The sequence below is a fragment of the Rana temporaria genome, chromosome 3 (assembly GCF_905171775.1).
Source record: "Rana temporaria chromosome 3, aRanTem1.1, whole genome shotgun sequence".
Taxonomy (NCBI): Eukaryota; Metazoa; Chordata; class Amphibia; order Anura; family Ranidae; genus Rana; species Rana temporaria.
The window spans coordinates 479,965,274-479,987,690 of record NC_053491.1 but is presented as its reverse complement, the minus strand read 5'-3'; the positions used below and the strand labels follow the sequence as shown (position 1 = coordinate 479,987,690).

At 51.5% G+C, this 22,417-nt stretch overlaps 1 protein-coding gene across 2 annotated transcripts in view; it reads right to left on the bottom strand.

The window, feature by feature from the left end:
* KIF1C (kinesin family member 1C) overlaps positions 1-22,417 on the bottom strand; it is a 98,091-nt gene that overhangs the window by 26,362 nt on the left and 49,312 nt on the right. For both annotated transcript variants that reach the window (XM_040346976.1, XM_040346977.1), the window contains exons 5-13: positions 20,058-20,237; positions 17,602-17,667; positions 16,173-16,351; positions 14,475-14,586; positions 10,973-11,050; positions 10,815-10,880; positions 4,775-4,850; positions 2,969-3,047; positions 761-891 (exon numbers count right to left, since the gene is read on the bottom strand). In XM_040346976.1, coding sequence (XP_040202910.1) covers positions 761-891; positions 2,969-3,047; positions 4,775-4,850; positions 10,815-10,880; positions 10,973-11,050; positions 14,475-14,586; positions 16,173-16,351; positions 17,602-17,667; positions 20,058-20,237 — 967 coding nt within the window. The remainder of the gene's footprint in view (positions 1-760; positions 892-2,968; positions 3,048-4,774; positions 4,851-10,814; positions 10,881-10,972; positions 11,051-14,474; positions 14,587-16,172; positions 16,352-17,601; positions 17,668-20,057; positions 20,238-22,417) is intronic.

The window sequence follows — 22,417 nt, the reverse complement described above, 5'->3', positions numbered from 1 at the left end:
AAAACACAGAACAAAACGAAAAAAAAAACGAATTTTCGGAAATTCTAAAATTTCCTATTTTGAATTTTTTAATTTTGGAATTTCTTAAATTCCGAAAATTTGAAAATATAATTTTTAAATTTTCGATTTTTTAAATTTTCGAAATGTCAAATTAGAATTTCGAATTTTTGAATTTCGAATTTTTCGAAATTTGGAAATACGAAAATTCGGAAATACGAAAATATTCGGAAGTACGAAAATTCTAAATTTGAAAAATTCGAAAATTTCGAAAAGTGAAAAATTCAAAATTTGAAAAATTCGAAAAGTTAAAAATTCAAAATTTAAAAAATTCGAAATTCGATTTTTCAATTTCCGAATTTTTCAATTTTCATATTTTCGAATTTTGAATTTTTCGAATTTTGTAATTTCGGAAATTGAAAAATTCGGAATTTCTATAATTAAAAAATTCGAAAATAAAAAAAATTGAAATCTCGGAATTTCGAAAAAAAATTGTATTTCCGAAAATCCGAAATTCGGAAAATTCGGAAATAAAAAATTCGGAAATACAAATATTCGGAATTAACGAATTTACGAGTTTTCGTTAAAAAAATAATTAGAAACTAAACGAATTGCGCATGTCTAGTTCCCAGGGTTATGGTAGCTAGCTGCTGACATAACAACGGTGTTCCTCTTCAAAGTAGCGACGTATAACGACGGTGGCGGGCGGTCCGGAAGCAGTATCCCGCCCCTCCACCTCACTCCCTTTAATGATGTCACTCACCCGCCAGTCCCTGGCTGAACAGCAGCTGTCTCAGTCTGAGCACCTCCTCCTTCAGTTCCCGGATCAATCTGGCGTTGGGATCCTCGTTAATGACCGCGTTGCATTTGATCTGCTTGGCCCGGTCGGCGTACCTGGGTGAAAAAGACAAACATTAAAACGTCGGGAGACTACAACATGCTGACGCCACCAAATCACCAATAGCGCAATCAAAAAAATTTTTTTTATTTTGTTTTTCACAATTGGCACTCTTTTATTGTTTATAGCACAAAAAAAAAAAAAAAAGGTGATCGAATACCACCAAAAGAAAGCTCTATTTGTGGGGAAAAAAGGACGCCAATTCTGTTTGTGTACAGCTTCGCATGACCGCGCAATTGTCAGTTAAAGTGACGCAGTGCCGTTTTGCAAAAAATGGCCTGGTCTTTAACCGCTTGCCGCCCGCTGCACGCAGATATACGTCTGCAGCATGGCACGGGCAGGCAAAAGGGCGTACCTGTACATCCCCTTTAAAAAGCGCCGCGATCCCTGTGAGCGCACCGGCGGACTCGATTGCCGCCGGCATACCCGCGATCGTCCCACGGAGAGATAGAACGGGGAGATGTTAGTGTAAACACAACGGCCCAGATTCACAGAGAGCAAGGCGCACATTACGCCGCCGTAGAGCAAACACTGTACGCTACGCCAACGCAGCGCAGAGAGGCAAGCATTGCGTTCAGCAAGCCAGTGCTCCCAACGCTGCGCCAGCGTGGCGCGGGTTTCGTAGGCGCACGCCGGCGTAGGTGGAAGTGGGCGTGAACCCATGCAAATGAGGCGTGACCCCATGCAAATGATGGGCTGAGCGCCAGACAGGTACATATCACGAACTGCGCATGCGCCGTGACGTGGACGCAAGCACAGCACCCCCCTGCGTCTGCTCACAACCACGCCGGCACAACTGCCTAAGCTACGCCGGATCACTGCGTACGCCGTGAACATAACGTACGCCCAGCCAGACACACGTCCAACGCACAATACGCCGGCTTGTGTTCCCTGGTGCAGACCTGAGCATGTCTGTTGCTGGGTTGCACCTCCTTTATGGGGAATAACTTAACGCCGGACGTACAACTTATGCGCATCTCGCGTAGCCTGCGCCGGGCACATGCACGTTCGTGAATCGCCGTATTTCCCTCATTTGCATGTTTGAATGGCTAATCAATGGGAGCGCCACCATGCGCCCAGCCTAAATGTGCTCCCACCTTACGCCGGAAGCTACGTCGTCGGCGTGTAGCCTGTTTTTAGGCGCATAATTGTTTGTGGGTCTGGCGCGCACACCCCCCGGCGCACATTTGCACTTACGTCGGCGTAACATCTCCCCGTTCTGCCTAGTGACGCTGTCACTGATCGTCTGTCCCCTCTCATCGGGAACACGATCAGTGATGTGTCACAGCAAGCCACGCCCCCCTACAGTAAGAATCACGCCTTAGGGAACACTTAACCCCCCTACAGCGCCACCTAGTGGTTAACCCCCTTCACTGCCAGTGCCATTTTCACAGTAATCAGTGCATTTTTATAGCACTGGTCGCTGTATAAGTGACAATGGTCCCAAAATAGCATCAAAAGTGTCCGATGTGTCCGCCGTAATGTCGCAGTCACGATAAAAATCGCAGATCGCCGCCATTACTAGTAAAAAAAAAATTATTAATTAAAATGCCATAAAACTATCTCCTATTTTGTAAACGCTATAAATTTTGCGCAAACCAATCAATAAACGATTATTGCGATTTTTTTTTTTACCAAAAATATGTAGAAGAATACGTATCGGCCTAAACTGAGGAAAAAAAATATATATCTTTTTTGGGGGGATATTTATTATAGCAAAAAGTAAAAAATATTGCTTTTTTTTCAAAATTGTCGCTCTATTTTTGTTTATAGCGCAAAAAATAAAAACCGCAGAGGTGATCAAATACCACCAAAAGAAAGCTCTATTTGTGGGGAAAAAAGGACGCCAATTTTGTGTGGGAGCCACGTCGCACGACCGCACTATTGTCAGTTAAAGCGACGCAGCGCCGAATCGCAAAAAGTGGCCCGGTCTTTAAGCTGCATAATGGTCTGGGGGCTGAAGTGGTTAAAGTGACGCAGTGCCGTTTTGCGCCGTGTTCTTTCATAGTAAAGACTGCATTCTCTTCCATTATGAGACAAATGCGGAGGATGAAACCGCACACGGCTACTCACCGGAGGGTACTCAGCGTCTCCTCGTAGTTGATATCCGCTGGACTCAGCGCTGCAATCATGGCGGTACGGGAATTTCCTCCTGAGATTAAAAATAAATAAATTAAATAATAGTCTTTCATCTCTAGTGCTCACAATCTTTTAGGCTTTAACTACTTAATCACTGCCCCATAGCCGAATTACAGCTACAAGGCTGTTCCTTAACTCGGGGAAGACGTCCATGGACGTCCTCCTGGGAGAATCGTTCCCGCGGGCGCGCATGCACGCGCGATCATCGGTGCTCGCCGGGTCCACGGGACCCTAAGCAACAAGGATCGCGGTAAAGGGCCAATGAAAGCGACTCTTTAATCTTGGAATTGTGTACGCGCGATCGGATAATCCTGGACTTGCGCACGCGCGATCGGATAATCCTGGACTTGCGCACGCGCGATCGGGTAATCCTGGACTTGCGATCGGGTAATCCTGGACTTGCGATCGGGTAATCCTGGACTTGCGCACGCGCGATCGGGTAATCCTGGACTTGCGCACGCGCGATCGGGTAATCCTGGACTTGCGCACGCGCGATCGGGTAATCCTGGACTTGCGCACGCGCGATCGGGTAATCCTGGACTTGCGCACGCGCGATCGGGTAATCCTGGACTTGCGCACGCGCGATCGGGTAATCCTGGACTTGCGCACGCGCGATCGGGTAATCCTGGACTTGCGCACGCGCGATCGGGTAATCCTGGACTTGCGCACGCGCGATCGCATAATCTTGGGCTTGCGATCGCATAATCCTGGAAGCCCCCTTTAACAAGGGGGCCCACAGATCCCTCCCCCCCATGTGAACGAGTATCGGGGTATATTGTACACCTACTCATTCACCAAAAAAATTGTCAAAAATAAACAAGAATACAGATGCAGTTTCTGACAATTCCTTTGCGGGTGGGGGACTTATCTGAATTTGAAAGCCCCCTTTAACAACATGCCCCCCCCCCCCCCAATGTGAGTACGTGGGGTGCATTGTACCCCTATCCATTCGCTACATTTTTTTTCCCAAAAAAAAATAAAAAATTCCAGAGTTTTTGACAATTCCTTTAATTAAAAAAAAAAACATGCCCCTCCCCCTCGGGGACATGGGTCTGCGGGTGGGGGGCTTATCGGAATTTGGAAACCTTCTTTATCCAAGCCCCCCCCCCCCAATGTGAGTATGTGGGGTACCCCTACCATTTCACCAAAAAAAAAGTGAAAAGTGTAAAAAATAACTATAAACAGGGACCGTTTTTTGACAACTCCTTTATTAAAAAAAAAAAAAAAAATTTAGCACCGACCCCCCCCCCCCCCCAGGGTAGATTCAGCATCAATCACAATGAGCACTGCTGCCGCAACCCCCCCCCCCAAAAAAAAACACATTCTGTACTAGTCGCTAGCTCCGCCATCTGACAGTTCTTGAATACTAAGGGGGCTGGGCCACCCCATCATATCCCCGCCCCCTTGTGAATATCGACCCAGCATGCAACTGTCAATGACGTCACGAGGGGTGATGTCACAGTGTGGCCACGCCCCTTCGTTTTTTTTTAGGAACTGTCAGATGGCAGAGCTGTCAAACAGCAGTACAGACCGCTCCCGGTCTTTTTTTAGGATCGGGATCCGCCCCCAAAACTGGCCCCGCCTAATAACAGTGATCATGTGATTGGGAAGTCCGTCCCGCCTACTGGTGTTGACACCTACTTAAAGGGTCATTAGGAGATTGCCCAAAGAGATGAATCACCTAAAACATCTGTTACCCGTGTTCCCATGTATGGAGGGGGGGGGGGTTCCGAAACTCACCCAGGTTTTCCTTCAAGAGCCAGGTGAGGGCGGAGTCCCGGTACGGGATAAAATCAGATTTCTTCTTCTTGTTTTGCTGGATGGAGAAAAAAAAATGTGACACTTGTTTAGAGAACAGGAAACCAGCAGATCATATCTCACAGTCCTCACACTATGACATCATCACAAAGCACTGGGTGCAACATACTTACAAGTACGGGAAAGCAGGCGACTCCTTTTATTGACAGGCAGCGTTAGAGAGAGAAACATGTCAGACAGGCTAATAGAGATCTCTGATCCATGGAGAATGATTGGATGACTGTCCACTACATTACTAATGGACAAGAAACACCACACTCTAAATGTAGAAATACGACAGGTCACGTGACCTCCGCAACACGACCAGTCACGTGACCTCCGCAACACGACCGGTCACGTGACCTCACCAACACGACAGCTCACCTGACCCTCGCAACACGACCGGTGACGTGACCCTCGCAACACGACAGGTCACGTGACCTCTCCAACACGACCGGTCACGTGACCTCACCAACACGACCGGTCACCTGACCTCGCCAACACGACCGGTCACGTGACCTCGCAAAACACAAACGGTCACGTGACTCTTGGAGCAACAACAGGCTGCAGGATGAAAAATTCCACTTTGGTGGAAAGGTCAGCATGCACACTTTGATGACTTTCAATTCTAGATGGAGTCTATAGGACAGAGATACTTGGCTGGCCTCAAATACTGAAAGCAACACCAATCTGACCCCCCCCCCACCCTACCCTTTAATTGCTGGACATTCACTCCTTGTGTTTCTCCCGTTCTTCCTGCTGCATTTCTCTGCATCCAATAGGTGGAATCCCCTCATAATGGGCACAGCAGGTGTACAGACCCAGGAACTCAGCACAGGGATGGTGGGAACACCTCATAATGGGCACAGCAGGTGTACAGACCCAGGAACTCAGCACAGGGATGGTGGGAACACCTCATAATGGGCACAGCAGGTGTACAGACCCAGGAACTCAGCACAGGGATAGTGGGACCCCCTTATAATGGGCACAGACCTGGGAACTCAGCACAGGGATGGTGGGAATCCCTCATAATGGCCACAAGTGTACAGACCCGGGAACTCAGCACAGGGATGGTGGGAACCCCTCATAATGGGCACAGTGGGTGTACAGACCCAGAAACTCAGCACAGGGATGGTGGGAACCCCTTATAATGGGCACAGCAGGTGTACAGACTCGGGAACTCAGCTCAGGGATGGTGGGAACCCCTTATAATGGGCACAGCAGGTGTACAGACCCGGGAACTCAGCACAGGGATGGTGGGAACCCCTCATAATGGGCACAGCAGGTGTACAGACCCAGGAACTCAGCACAGGGATGGTGGGAACCCCTTATAATGGGCACAGCAGGTGTACAGACCCGGGAACTCAGCACAGGGATGGTGGGAACCCCTCATAATGGGCACAGCAGGTGTACAGACCCAGGAACTGGGCACAGGGATGGTGGGAACCCCTCATAATGGGCACAGCAGGTGTACAGACCCGGGAACTCAGCACAGGGATGGTGGGAACCCCTCATAATGGGCACAGCAGGTGGACAGACCTGGGAACTCAGCACAGGGATGGTGGAAACCCCTCATAATGGGCACAGCGGGTGTACAGACCCGGGAACTCAGCACAGGGATGGTGGGAAACCCCTCATAATGGGCACAGCAGGTGTACAGACCCGGGAACTCAGCACAGGGATGGTGGGAACCCCTCATAATGGGCACAGCAGGTGTACAGACCCGGGAACTCGGCACAGGGATGGTGGGAAACTGCCATTCCACTCCTTGTCAGTGAGGGTGTGGTTGCTAATTCCTTTGCTCCTGTGCTCCAGAGACCAGGGGCTAGAGTGGCTTCTCTGCCCCAGGAGGGATGCTGGATCCTGGGGAAGAGCCGGACGGGGCCCCCCTGGATAGGCCTGTGGAAGATTCTGGGCCTACCCAAAGGAAAGATAAGTCCCTGTCAGCCTTCAGACAGAGGACTGTCAGTAAGTTGAAGCGGATTGAGAAGGAGGAGGAGAAATTGATGGTTTTGATGGCCGAGTTCAGAAAGAAAAAACAGATCTGTGCTAAAGTATACAGTAAGAAAAGACCGGCTCTGAGGCCTGAGCTGAAGGACCTGGAACAAGCTGTGAGGAAGCAGAAGGATTTGCTGTATTCTCTGAAGGAGAAGAGCGGAATATTTAAAAAAATATATAAGAATGAGGAGCGATTTAATCGCATGAGAAGAGGAGCCGCTTCATGCATGGAGGATGGGGAAGCCAGCGAGGAGATGCAGGTGCAGGCACCTCTGACATTCGCTGAGCCCTCTGCCCCCTTCACACCCCAGCAATGTGGAGTGTCTCAGGAGGGTGAAGGTCCTGCCATGCTGGATTTCATAACCAAGTTGGAATCCCCTCCAGATGCGGCTTCCCCGGATGGTGATGTCAAGATGGACGCCGTTTCTAGTCCTGTGGAGAGAGCAAGATCCACCATGGAGTCTGCAGCAGCTGAGGGAAGCTCTGATCCCAGCCATAAAGTCGCACAGGTGACAACCCAGCAAGCAGGTACAGTGTGTGTGCAGGATGGTGGTGGGAACTTTATTATTGACAATAAGCTTGCTGAGGGTTGTAGTGCTGCAGGCAGTCAGCCCATAGACAATGTACAGCGTACACCTGATAAAAACTGCCAGTCTGCGGAGAGGTCCATGGACAATACAGTGACTTTGCCTGGACCAGGCACAGCGGCTGTACCTGTGAGTGATGGAGGAGATGCTGGGTGCAGTAGTGCCACAACTCTGCAGAAGTCTGCATTGGACAGGACTGGAGCTGTGTGTACAGAGCGGGGGGAGGGGGTGGGTCCTGCCTCTGCTAATACAATCCCAGCTGAATCAGACGCTTTGCCGGCAGGTGTGACTGTGTCTAAGGACAGGACTGCAAGTACTGGGGGTGGAAGGAAATCCTATGCTGGTGTTGCTGCTGCAGGATCTGGGAAGGGGGAACAAGCAGGGAAGGAGCATGGGAATGGGTTGTCTTCCTCCCTGTTTAAAAGGAGGAATGTTGTGCAGCTGAGGTGGGAAGGCGGTGGAATCCCCCCACATAGGAGGGCGGTGGTGGATAAGATTCTGCAGATGGGGTTCACGCCCGCAGATATCTTCGCCCTGATCAGTCCGGCAGGTTCCTATGAGTATGATTTGTCCTTTCTCCGTCCGGAGTCTTTGGACATTTTTTGGGAGAAATATGAACACGTGTGTAGGGGCCTGCCGGACTGGAAGGGGCTCATGCCCAAACTTGTCTCCCGCCAGCCACTCATTAAAGTGGTCACGATTCTGGTCCGTAATGAGTCCATACCACCGGGGGATCTATGTATATGGCTGAGGAGGTATGGAGACGTCCTGGGCCCCCTAAAGAAGATTCTGGATGACCGGGGAATATGGACGGGGGGATGGTCTGCTCAGTTGAAACTAAAAGTCATTGATAATGTCGTCCAGCATCTGCCATCCTCAGCTTTCCTGGGGAGGGACAGGCTGACCATATTTTATCCGGGCCAGCCAAAGCTCTGCAATAAATGTGGAGACAAGAGTCACCTTGCATCCTCCTGTCCAGTGATGAAGTGCTCTCTGTGCCAGGGTATAGGACATCTGGCTAAGGATTGTAAAATCATAAGGTGCAATCTGTGCAATGCGGTGGGACATCCTTATAGCCAGTGTCCTGAGGCAATGCACAATAAGCCTGAGCTCATGAGGGAGTTCTTCCGCCTGGACATGGAGGATGCTCGGAGCTCAACAGCTGGAAGGCCTGTGAGTCCATCTGAGTCTGTGCCAATTCCCATGGTGTCTGTGGTGCCCCAGACTGTGCCAATTCCCAATGTGTCCGTGTCTCCCCAGTCTGTGGTGCCCCAGTCTTTGCCAATTCCCAATGTGTCCGTGTCTCCCCAGTCTGTGCCAATTTCCAATGTGTCAGTATCCCCCCAGTCTGTGGTGCCCCAGACTGTGCCAATTCCCAATGTGTCAGTGTCTTCCCAGTCTGTAGGTAAGGTGTCAGTTGCAGAGAATGTGTCCAATCCTTCTGTGTCTTCTAAAATTGCAGAGGCAGCAAGAGGTGCTGGTGCATCAGGTGCAGTGCCAGTCCCCCTCCCCCGACGCTGCAGGGTTCCTGTTCAGGATCGTGGGGTGCAGAGGAGTGGGGAGGATGGTGAAGAGGCTGGCCTGGGGGTAGATAAGGGAAGGGAGTATGGGGGGGAGGGGGGTGAAGGGTGTGGGGAGACTGCTGACTCCGGGTTGTCCAAGGATGATATGGAGTGGTTGGAGGATAAAAGGAGGAGAGGCAAAAAGAAGGGGAAAAAAGGAGGTACAGTTACCTTAAGTCCTGAGGTTTTGCCTTTGGCGAATAAATTTACGGTACTGTCTGAGGATGACTATGAATGGGACTCGTTCAGTTCTGCATCCTCTATGGATGAAGAGTGCCAGGGTGCCACGAAGCGCGCTGGTTCTCCAGGGAGAGGGAGTAGCCAGGCTGGGAAACGGCCTCAGCCACCTTAATGGCAGTTCCCACTCACTTTATATAAAAGGTGACATGCATGGTGATGCTCTTTAGTCTGGCTATCCCGTAGGGATTATGTTGTGCGCAATTTGGTTTGCACCGTTTATTATGTTCTTGTGTTTGTTTCTGTTTTGTATAGTCATATTCAATTGTTTTGTAAATATGTTTTATTTATTATGGTTTTATTGGATATAAGTTGTTGTTTGTAAGATTTTTTCAATAAACAAAATTAACCCCTCATAATGGGCACAGCAGGTGTACAGACCCGGGAACTCAGCACAGGGATGGTGGGAACCCCTCATAATGGGCACAGCAGGTGTACAGACCCGGGAACTCAGCACAGGGATGGTGGAAACCCCTCATAATGGGCACAGCGGGTGTACAGACCCGGGAACTCAGCACAGGGATGGTGGGAACTCCTCATAATGGGCACATCAGGTGTAAAGACGCGGGAACTCAGCACAGGGATGGTGGGAACCCCTCATAATGGGCACAGCAGGTGTACAGACCCGGGAACTCAGCACAGGGATGGTGGAAACCCCTCATAATGGGCACAGCAGGTGTAAAGACGCGGGAACTCAGCACAGGGATGGTGGAAACCCCTCATAATGGGCACAGCAGGTGTACAGACCCAGGAACTCAGCACAGGGATGGTGGGAACCCCTCATAATGGGCACAGCGGGGTGTACAGACCCGGGAACTCAGCACAGGGATGGTGGAAACCCCTCATAATGGGCACAGCAGGTGTACAGACCCCGGGAACTCAGCACAGGGATGGTGGGAACTCCTCATAATGGGCACATCAGGTGTAAAGACGCGGGAACTCAGCACAGGGATGGTGGAAACCCCTCATAATGGGCACAGCAGGTGTACAGACCCAGGAACTCAGCACAGGGATGGTGGAAACCCCTCATAATGGGCACAGGTGTACAATACAGACCCGGGAACTCAGCACAGGGATGGTGGGAACCCCTCATAATGGGCACAGCAGGTGTGTCGATCCAGAAATTCAGTGCAAAAAGTTCTACAATAAAGTCCCCAAGAGATCTAAAAACATCTAAAATACTGCCATTCGTCCAAAGGCCATTTATGAGCACGTGGGGGAATGACAAGACCTCAACGTCCAATCACGAGGTGAAGAGTGAGGAGGCCACCGCACCCAAACATTTTTGTGTATCTTGAACGCTTTATATATATATATATATTTATATATGCTACATAAACATGATATTGCTACAATGCCATAAAAGCTGGCATTACAGCCACGATATTGGCCACTAAACCAGTCACGAGAGAGACGTGATGCCACTGCCAACTGACCATAGCAGCCATAAGACCACCAAGCTGGACATAAAGAAGACCAACAAGAGCCACAATCACCGGACCCGACACGGGAAACACAACCACGAGACAGCCGCTAGACCTGCCACGACACCCGTCACCGCGTACGGCACAAGAAGCGCGCTCGGTCCAAACTTCTCACCATTTCAGCCAAGGCGGAAATAACCTTCCCCAGCGTAGTCAGCGACTTGTTGATGTTGGCTCCTTCCTGGAAAAAAAACAAAAAAAAAAGGAAATTATCGTTTCAGAGGTTCAGAATATTAAATATAACAAAAGAAAAAAAAAGAAAATAGAACTCACCTTAAGTCGGGTTCCTTTTGCCCCCGAAGAATCGGCCCGCTCGCTGCCGGCCAAATCCACCAGACTGATCTTACTGACCTACGTGTGAAAAAAAAAAAAACACATTGTTAACCACTTAAGGACCGGACCAATATGCTGCTACATGACCCAAGGGGTTTTTACAATTCGGCACTACGTCGCTTTAACAGACAATTGCGCGGTCGTGCAAAGTGGCTCCCAAACAAAATTGGCGTCCTATTTTCCCCACAAATAGAGCTTTCTTTTGGTGGTATTTTATCACCTCTGCGGTTTTTATTTTTTTCGCTATAAACAAAAATAGAGCGACAATTTTGAAAAAAATGCAATATTTTTTACTTTTTGCTATATTAAATATCCCCCAAAAACATATATATAAAAAAAAATGTTTTCCTCAGTTTAGGCCCATACGTATTCTTCTACCTATTTTTGGTAAAAAAAAAATCACAATAAGCGTTTATCGATTGGTTTGCGCAAAATTTATAGCGTTTACAAAATAGGGGATAGTTTTATTGCATTTTTATAAATTTTTTTTTTTTACTACTAATGGCAGTGATCTGTGATTTTTTCGTGACTGCGACATTATGGCGGACACTTCGGACAATTTTGACACATTTTTGGGACCATTGTCATTTTCACAGCAAAAAATGAATTTAAATTGCATTGTTTATTGTGAAAATGACAGTTGCAGTTTGGGAGTTAAACACAGGGGGCGCTGTAACATTTAGGGATCACCTAGTGTGTGTTTACAACTGTAGGGGGGTGTGGCTGTAGGACTGACGTCATCGATCGAGTCTCCCTATAAAAGGGATCACTCGATCGATACGCCGCCACAGTGAAGCACGGGGAAGCCGTGTTTACATACGGCTCTCCCCATTCTTCAGCTCCGGGGAGCGATCTCGACGGAGCGGCTAGAAACGAATAGCCGCGCCGTCGTCCCGGATCGCTCCCCGAGGGAATCCGACCGCCGCATGTAGCGGGGGGGGCCCCGACCCGCGGAAAGGCAGGGACGTACAGGTACGCCAATGTGCCTGTACGTGCCATTCTGCCGACGTACATATACATGCGGCGGTCCGGAAGTGGTTAAAAAGGAATTTTCCAGTTGAAATCTTTTTTTTTTTTTTTTAGGTGTTCAGGATTTAGGTCTCCCTGCCCCCGGCATTCTTCAGGATCTAGCACCATCCTCACCCGGGCTGGATCTTCGCCAGTCCTTGCGTTCCCCACACCGGCCGCCATGCCGACTGTGCTTCTCACTGAGCATGTGCAGGCCGTTCTGCACTGTGTGAATGGTCCCACAACCTTCTGGGGCCTGGGCATAGGCGTGCGCACAGTAGGGGTGCAACGGATCACAGTTGATCCGTGATCCGAACGGGTCACCCCCTTGGGATCGGAACACACTGTGATCCGCGGATTGCCACGGCTCCGGAGCTAGGCCGAAGCCGCGGCCTTTCCTAATGTTACGGCGGCGGCTCCGGAGCTAGGCCGAAGCTGCGGCCTTTCCTAATGTTATGGCCGCGGCTTCGGCCTACCTCCGGAGCCGCGACCATAATGCTAGGAAAGGCCGCGGCTTCGGCCTAGCTCCGGAGCCGCAGGAATAACATTAGGAAAGGCCGCGGCTTCGGCCTAGCTCCGGAGCCGCGGCCATCTTGGCACACCCGGCGGCGGCCCTTCTCTGTTTACACCCACAGAGGAGGAGCCCGCACTCGTGGGACACACCGCTCGGGGAGTGTCTGCCGTTACTAGCTGGAGGGGTGGGTCACTGTACTGAGAGGAGGGGGGGGGGGTCACTGTACTGAGAGAAGGGGGGTCACTGTACTGAGAGAAGGGGGGGTCACTGTACTGAGAGAAGGGGGGGGTCACTGTACTGAGAGAAGGGGGGGGGGTCACTGTACTGAGAGAAGGGGGGGGGTCACTGTACTGAGAGGAGGGGGGGATCTCTGTACTGAGAGAAGGGGGGGTCACTGTACTGAGAGGAGGGGGGGGGATCTCTGTACTGAGAGGGGGGGGGTCTCTGTACTGAGAGGAGAGGAGGGGGGGTGTCTGCACCGAGGGGGTACTATAGTTGGTGGGGGGGGGGGGGGAGATGTGGATATTCCAGTGGGGGAAATATTTTCTTTTTTGCCGATCCGAAAAATTATCCGATCCGTGACTCCTGATCCGAGGAACGATCCGAACCGTCGCACCCCTAGCGCACAGGGTTTGAGTCGACTAAAATGTACTGAATATTTTAGACGACTAAAACGTAGGACATTTCGGTAGACTAAAATGTACCGGAGATTTAGTCGACTGAATACGACTGAAACAATTGCAGAAGACTAAAATGCCATTTAAAATCCTAAGACTAAAACTAAATCGAAATTTGCTGCCAAAATTATATAGATAGATCTCTCTCTCTCTATCAGTGGCGGTGCGTCTATAGAGGGCGCTGGAGTGCGGCCCTCTCTGGCTCTCGCACCGCCACTGAAATAACATAGATTCATGCATTGCATGAATCTATGTTATTGTTGCCGCCGACAATTCAGATGGCCGGACGGCGAGCGCCGGCCACCTGAATAACGGCAGCTGGTTGGCTGTGCGGAAGTGCCTATCAGAGCCAGCGGCTCTGATAGGCTTTGCGAGTACAGCCCTCCGGCTCTCGGAAGCTTATCTAAGGGATGTACGGGGGGTGCGATCCTTAGATAAGACGGACAGGCGTCTCAGCCAATCAGGTTCGCCGGTTCTGGTCACCGGTAACCTGATTGGCTGAAGCGTCATCGAGGGCGGGAGAAGACATCGAGGGACGTGGAAGGAGGATGGCTGACCCGCAGAAAGGTAAGTGCCAGGGGGGAGGGGCATTATACTGGGCACAGTGGCATCAATGGGCATTATACTGGGCACAGTTGCATCAATGAGCATTATACTGGGCACAGTGGCATCAATGGGCATTATACTGGGCACAGTGGCATCAATGGGCACAGTGGCGACAAAGGGCACAGTGGCTGCGTTTGATGGCATGGCACAGTGGCTGCGTTTGATGGCATGGCACAGTGGTGACAATTGATGGCACAGTGGCTGTGTTTGATGGCATGGCACAGTGACTGCGTTTGATGGCATGGCACAGTGGCTGTGTTTGATGGCATGGCATAGTGGTGACATTTGATGGCACAGTGGCTGCGTTTGATGGCATGGCACAGTGGTTGCGTTTGATGGGCACAGTGAGGCTGCAATTGTTTTTTGTTCTCTCTCTCTCTCTCTCTCTCTCTCTCTCTCTCTCTCTCTCTCTCTCTCTCTCTCGTTTTGGGGTTCTATTTATTAACAGTGTTTGGGGTTACAAGTATATTTTTATTAAAAAATAAATACACTTATACATTTTACACACAGGACAGAGATGGCAGAATTGGGTGGCGAGTGGGTATTCGCAACACAATCAAGTTGAATGAAACGACTGACATTGGCTGCAGGGGTTTCTGGGTAAACGACAGTTAGGGGACGCTGCGCTCGCACTTACCTTCTCGGTGTCTAGGTTGGTCATCTCATCGTGTCTCTTCTGTGTGAAGACGATGGTGAAGACGGCGTGCGAGCGGCTGCTGGTCTCATTCATGTTGGTGGCGGCGACAGTCCTGAGGGCGGGAAACAGATGGCAGTTATTATTTCTATTATTACAGATAAGACCATGAAGCTTGGCCAACGGGCTCTATGATAGGACGACGACGGTTTCACAAAAAAACGGCAAAAAATGTATTTAGTTCATTGGAGGACACACAGCCATACTTCATGACGGATGGGGTTGATGTCGCCACCTACAGGAGCAGGATGCTAGGTGCAACTAAACTAAAAGCACACCCTAGGGAGGGGGTCAAGCCCACCATCTGCCACAAGAAGTTAACTGCGGGGGGCGACCCCCTGCCCCTCCCCCATACAATGCATTCCATCCTTTCCATGGCCGCATTTTACATAGTTACATAGTAACTTTAATAAAGCCGTACTAAACTAAACCCAGTCCTATTCAGCCAAGGAGGCTGAAATATTTGCCTCCGATTGATCTGCAACTGCCATGGCGCAGCACTTGTGGCTTGACAATTTTGGTTGAAAGCACAAGCAAGTATAGCAGTTTGCATTTCCAGCATTCCGGTAATGTAATTTTAATTTTTTTTTAATTGATGGGTTTAGTTCCGCTTTAAATGGATATTTATTTTTGTTGACTGAAGCTCCACCCCAGGCAGATGCCCAATTTATGGGCGTTTCAATTGGAGAGCTACAGATCAACACGGAGCCCGTCTCCTCTCCTTGTAGGGTGATACACTTTTAAATCAGCGGTCTGTCTGGAGGAGTCTAAAGGGGACGCATCCATAGGCTGACTCTTTGCTCAGTGTCTGCAGGGCGGTGATGCATCTCTAAGGCCTCGTACAGATGGGCAAACATGTTCGATGAAAACGGTCCGCCGGACCGTTTTCAGCGGACATGCCCGCCCGGAGATTTCTGTATGATGGCTGTACACACCATCATACAGAAATCCGCGCGTACGCGATACGCGGCGACGTGCGCGGCCCTGGCAGTTCAATGCTTCCACGCATGCGTCTAAGTCATTCGACGCATGCGAGGGATGGCGGCCGCTCGGACATGTACGGTAAGTCTGTACAGACGACCGAACATGTCCGACGGACAGGATTCCAGCCGGCATGTTTCCAAGCAAGTTTAGAAACATTTGCCCGCTCGAAAACGGTCTGGCGGGCAAATGTACGCTGGAATCCTGTCCGCTCGGCTGTACAGACGACCGAACATGACTGCTGAAACTGGTCCGCGGACCAGTTTCAGCAAACATGTTCGGTCGTGTGTACGGGGCCTTACAGTCATAGTGATAGCTAGTGGCTCCTTTCGTTGCAAATGACGGCGCTTGCCATTCACAACGGAATGACAACACCATGAGCTGTTACGAGGACTCTAAAGGATTCAATCATTACCCCGCTAGTAGAGAGCAGAGAGTCGGTGCAAACACAGTGGCTGCCTCCATGGACTGAATTCCCCACTCAGTGCCCGAGGGATGGAGATTGATCCTTACAGTAAAAGGTAGCAGCTTGTCACTTACAACGCAATGACAACACTACAAGCCGCCAGCGTTTACTACGATTGTAAAAGATCGAGCACCCCCCTGCGCCGGCACTGAATACCCGACAGGTTTGTTCCCTTTGTAACCAAGGCAAGTTACCTGGCCTTATTCCCGCAGTCCATGAGGTCGGCGATATCGTCGTAGGAAGTCACTGCCAGCTTAGACAGGTCCTCCACGTAGGGGCCCATGATGGGGTGCTCTCTGACCCGCAGGTTCCCTTTACTCTTGGGGCTCAGCAGATCCCGGACTCTCTCGCAGTAGATTTCCATGTAGCTGACCTAGACAGAGAGGAAGAGGAAGGTTGGTTAGGTTACTGGTGCTGGGAGGGTGGGGGGGGGGCGCTCACCAGTCATAGAACCAGTCAGCATCTGCGTCAGAGGAGCTTACAATCCAATGTCTCCCCCCCCTTTCCCCCACAGTCACACACTATTACTATTATTATACATTTATATGGCTCTGACATATACCGCAGTGCTGTACAGAGAACACTGAGGCCCGGATTCAGATAGGAGATACGACAGCGTATCTCCTGATACGCCGTCGTATCTCTGAGTGCGGTCGGTCGTATCTATGCGACTGATTCAGAGAATCAGTTACGCATAGATTTCCCTAAGATCCGACCGGTGTAAGTCTCTTACACCGTCGTATCTTAGGCTGCATATTTACGCTGGCCGCTAGGTGGCGCTTCCGTAGATTTACGTGACGAATATGCAAATTAGGTAGATACGCCGATTCAGAAACGTACGTCCGCCCGGCGCATTTTTTTACATCGTTTACGTAAGGCTATTTCCGGCGTAAAGTTACCTCTCATAAAGCAGGGGTAAGTCATGTCAAGTATGGACGTCGGAAACGACCGAACAGCGTCGTATTTTATGTCGTTTGCGTAAGTTGTTTGCGAATAGGGCTGTACGTAAGTTACGTTCACGTCGAAAGCATTGACAGTTTGCGGCGTAATTTGGAGCATGCGCACTTGGAAACGTTCACGGACGGCGCATGCGCCGTTCGTAAAAAACGTAAAATACGCGGGGTCACAAGTAATTTAAATAAAACACGCCCACATCATCCACATTTGAATTAGGCGGGATTACGCCCGCCCATATACACTACGCCGCCGTAACTTAGGGCGCAAGTTCTTTCTGAATACGAAACTTGCGCCCTAAGTTACGGCGGCGTAATGTATCTGTAATACGTTACGCCCGCCGATAGATACGAAAATGTATCTGAATCCGGGCCTGAGTCTCTGAACCAGAAGAGCTTACACTCTAATGCCCCCCCACAGTCACACACTATTATTATTATGCATTTATATAGCTCTGACATATACCGCAGTGCTGTACAGAGAACACTGAGCCAGTCACTCCAGTCTCCCCAACAATAAAGATACGTAGACTTTCAGCATTTTTCAGAGTGTGAGGACACCAGAGCACACGGGGATAACATATAAACTCCATGCAGAGCCGTTGGGCCCCAGGATTGCACCATCCCCCTATAAAAGGTGTTTGAGCATGAGGTATGAGCAGCCTCTCACCTCCACAGAGTAGGACAGATCGGGGCTCTTGTTACTGCTGACCCGGGCAAATAAATCTTCACATAACTGAAAAAGAGAAGAGATCGGTCATTGCATTATATACACACACACACAGCTCAGACTGGTCACATGATATTATAGGTCACATGACACAGAGAACAGGAACAGGATATTATAGGTCACATGACACAGAGAACAGGAACAGGATATTGTAGGTCACATGACACAAAGAACAGCAACAGGATATTATAGGTCACATGACACAGAGAACAGGATATTATAGGTCACATGACACAGAGAACAGGATATTGTAGGTCACATGACACAGAGAACAGGAACAGGATATTATAGGTCACATGACACAGAGAACAGGAACGGGATATTGTAGGTCACATGACACAGAGAACAGGAACAGGATATTGTAGGTCACATGGCACAGAGAACAGGAACAGGATATTATAGGTCACATGACACAGAGAACAGGAACAGGATATTATAGGTCACATGACACAGAGAACAGGAACAGGATATTGTAGGTCACATGACACAGAGAACAGGAAGTATGATCTGATGAACCTCCAGGATGATTCACAGCTCCGCCCCCTCCATACATCACATGACCCACCAGTAACCACACCCCACTACGTTTCCCATGATGCTCATGCACTCTGCAGTGTAGTTAAGCATCATGGGAAATATAGTTCCAAGCCGTCCGGGGTGCCAAGGTTTTGCCATCACCGGCCCCGACGCTCCAAGTCATCATACAAATTCTCATCCGTATTAATATCACATGATCAGTTCCTAGGCAAATGACCCCCGAGCAACGAAGAGAACCTGTTCTACCGCAAATTACCTGGAAGACTGGAAACCGGCGCTCTGATCCAGAAGCCTTTAAAAAAGAGATTGTAGCAATAATCCTGTAATACAATGAAGCTGGCTACTCAGTAACTTCCATTGCAACAATTCTTTATTGGCTACATGGCAGGATACAGCAGTAACATTCCTACGCGTTTCAGCCAAAGACTTACTCATAGCGCCAGTGTGGCTCCAGCTGAAACGCGCCGCCCAAGGGCGGCTCCTGCTGAAAACGCATCGCCAGGCAGCTCCGGGTGAAAAACGCGTCGCCAGGCGGCTCCTGCCGAAACGCGTCACCAGGCAGCTCCGGGTGAAATGCATTAGCGCGTTACTGCTGTATCCTGCCACGTAGATAATAAAATACCGTATTTATCGGGGTATTGCGCGCTCCGGCGTATAGCGTGCACCCCTAATGTGGACCCGCATTCCTGTAAAAAAAAAAATTTTAGTACTTAGTTTTGGTGTCTTGCGCGGTGGCCTCGTCGGGTCCGCCGTCCGTCTGCGGCTTTGGTAGTGTCCTCCTCGTCGGGTCCGGCGTCCTTCGTGGTGTACTCCCCGCTCGATCCCTGCGCCGAGTTTGAACCACTGCTTTTTTTTTATGGCCGTATCACGGCCGCTGTTTTCTGATTTTTTATTTTTTTTCCCCCCCAGTGGAGGAAGTCTGCAGCTGCGGCCGCTGATTGGCTGTTACTGGCCGCACTGCATTCTGGGGTTTGTAGTGTAGAGGTAGGGCGGGCAGCACGTTAGGGGACAAATGGCCTAGGCAAGGGGACGGAACAGACCCAAGCGCTCTGGTGGTGAGCACTGACGTTTATTAATGACGTTCTGTGGGCACTGAGGAGCGCTGTACTGTGGGCACTGAGGAGCACTGTACTGTGGGCACTGAGGAGCTCTGTACTGTGGGCACTGAGGAGCTCTGTACTGTGGGCACTGAGGAGCACTGTACTGTGGGCACTGAGGAGCACTGTACTGGTGGGCACTGAGGAGCTCTGTACTGGTGGGCACTGAGGAGCTCTGTACTGGTGGGCACTGAGGAGCTCTGTACTGGTGGGCACTGAGGAGCGCTGTACTGGTGGGCACTGAGGAGCTCTGTACTGGTGGGCACTGAGGAGCGCTGTACTGGTGGGCACTGAGGAGCGCTGTACTGGTGGGCACTGAGGAGCGCTGTACTGGTGGGCACTGAGGAGCGCTGTACTGGTGGGCACTGAGGAGCGCTGTACTGGTGGGCACTGAGGAGCTCTGTACTGGTGGGCACTGAGGAGCTCTAAATATCGGCATCGGCCAGAGAAAAAAACATATCGGTCGACCTCTAATCGCGATCTTTTAACGAATAATCGCGCAGCTCTAACTTGTAGCATAACATATAGATGGCCATTGCACCTCCATGCCAATATAATCAGATGACCAGTAACTGGGGGGGCGACCCAATGCTCCTTCACCATACACTGTCTAACAGGTGATGATCCAGAGCCCCCCCCCCCCCCCCCTCTCCTGTACATATTACACAGTCAGTACCTTATGGATAACCCCCAGGGGCCCCATCTTTCAGTATAGTCACATGACCATGAGCCCCTCCTCTATATACATTACACAGCGGGTACCTGGGGGATGATGCCGTGTTGCTCCGGCTCGGGTTTCCCCATCATGGTGTAGGACTTTCCAGCCCCCGTCTGTCCGTAGGCGAAGATACAGACGTTATATCCTTCAAACGCGTGCAAGAGCATCTCCTCGCCGATGTCCTTGTACACCTGATGCTGGGAAGCGAAGGTTGGGTCTTCCTCCTGCCGGGGAGACAATGGGAGACGTTACATCATCACATGGCAATACCAAGATCACCTTTTCAACAGAACACACAACGCAGTCTTGGGAACCCAGTGTGCCCTCTGTGCAGCTTTGGGGCATCTCTGAAAACGCCCCAATGTCAAGATCAGCCCGGTCTTCTCTCGCCCCATAGAAGTAGCACGCACGTATACCCCCCCCCACTCGCCTCGTACCAGCAGCACGCTCCCCACTCGCCTCATAACAGCAGCACGCTCCCCACTCGCCCCGTAGCAGCAGCACGCTCCCCATTCGCCCCGTAGCAGCAGCACGCTCCCCACTCGCCCCGTAGCAGCTGCACGCTCCCCACTCGCCTCGTAGCAGCAGCACGCTCCCCACAAGCCACGTAGCAGCAGCACGCTCCCCACTCGCCCCGTAGCAGCTGCACGCTCCCCACTCGCCTCATAGCAGCTGCACGCTCCCCACTCGCCTCATAGCAGCAGCACACTCCCCACTCGCCTCATAACAGCAGCACGCTCCCCACTCGCCTCATAACAGCAGCACGCTCCCCACTCGCCTCATAACAGCAGCACACTCCCCACTCGCCTCATAGCAGCAGCACGCTCCCCACTCGCACGCTCCCCACTCGCCTCGTAGCAGCAGCACGCTCCCCACTCGCCTCATAGCAGCAGCACGCTCCGCACTCGCACGCTCCCCACTCGCCTCATAGCAGCAGCACGCTCCCCACAAGCCACGTAGCAGCAGCACGCTCCCCACAAGCCACGTAGCAGCAGCACGCTACCCCTCGCCTCATAGCAGCAGCACGCTCCCCACAAGCCACGTAGCAGCAGCACGCTCCCCACTCGCCTCATAGCAGCAGCACGCTCCCCACTCGCCTCATAGCAGCAGCACACTCCCCACTCGCCTCATATCAGCAGCAGCAGCACGCTCCCCACTCGCCTCAAAGGAGCACGCTCCCCACTCGCCTCATAGCAGCAGCACGCTCCCCACTCGCCTCAAAGCAGCAGCACGCTCCCCACTCGCCTCATAGCAGCAGCACACTCCCCACTCGCCTCATAGCAGCAGCACGCTCCCCACTCGCCTCATAGCAGCAGCACGCTCCCCACTCGCCTCATAGCAGCAGCACGCTCCCCACTCGCCTCAAAGCAGCAGCACGCTCCCCACTCGCCTCATAGCAGCAGCACGCTCCCCACTCGCCTCATAGCAGCAGCACGCTCCCCACTCGCCTCATAGCAGCAGCACGCTCCCCACTCGCCTCGTAGCAGCAGCACGCTCCCCACTCGCCTCGTAGCAGCAGCACACTCCCCACTCGCTTAGTAACAGCAGCACGCTCCCCACTCGCCCCGTAGCAGCAGCACGCTCCCCACAAGCCACGTAGCAGCAGCATGCTCCCCATTCGCCCCGTAGCAGCAGCACGCTCCCCACTCGCCTTATAGCAGCAGCACGCTCCCCACAAATCACGTAGCAGCAGCACGCTCCCCACTCGCCTCATAGCAGAAGCACGCTCCCCACTCGCACACTCCCCACTCGCCTCATAGCAGCAGCACGCTCCCCACTCGCCTCATAGCAGCAGCAGCAGCACGCTCCCCACTCGCCTCAAAGCAGCACGCTCCCCACTCGCCTCATAGCAGCAGCACGCTCCCCACTCGCCTTATAGCAGCACGCTCCCCACTCGCCCCCTAGCAGCAGCAGCACGCTCCCCACTCACCTCATAGCAGCAGCATGCTCCCCACAAGCCCTGTACTAGCAGCACGCTCCCCACTCGCCCTGTAGAAGCAGCAGCACGCTCCCCACAAGCCCCCTTTCAGTAGCAGCAGCGCGCTCCCCACTCGCCTCATAGCAGCAGCAGCAGCAGCAGCAGCACGCTCCCCACTAGCCTCAAAGCAGCACGCTCCCCACTCGCCTCATAGCAGCAGCACGTTCCCCACTCGCTTTATAGCAGCAGCACGCTCCCCACTCGCCTCATAGCAGAAGCAGCACGCTCCCCACTTACCTTAAAGCAGCACACTCCCACTCGCCTCATAGCAGCAGCACGCTCACCTCAAAGCAGCACGCTCCCCACTCGCCTCATAACAGCAGCACACTCCCCACTCGCCTCATAGCAGCAGCACGCTCCCCACTCGCCTCAAAGCAGCACGCTCCCCACTCGCCTCATAGCAGCACTCTCCCCACTCGCCTCAAA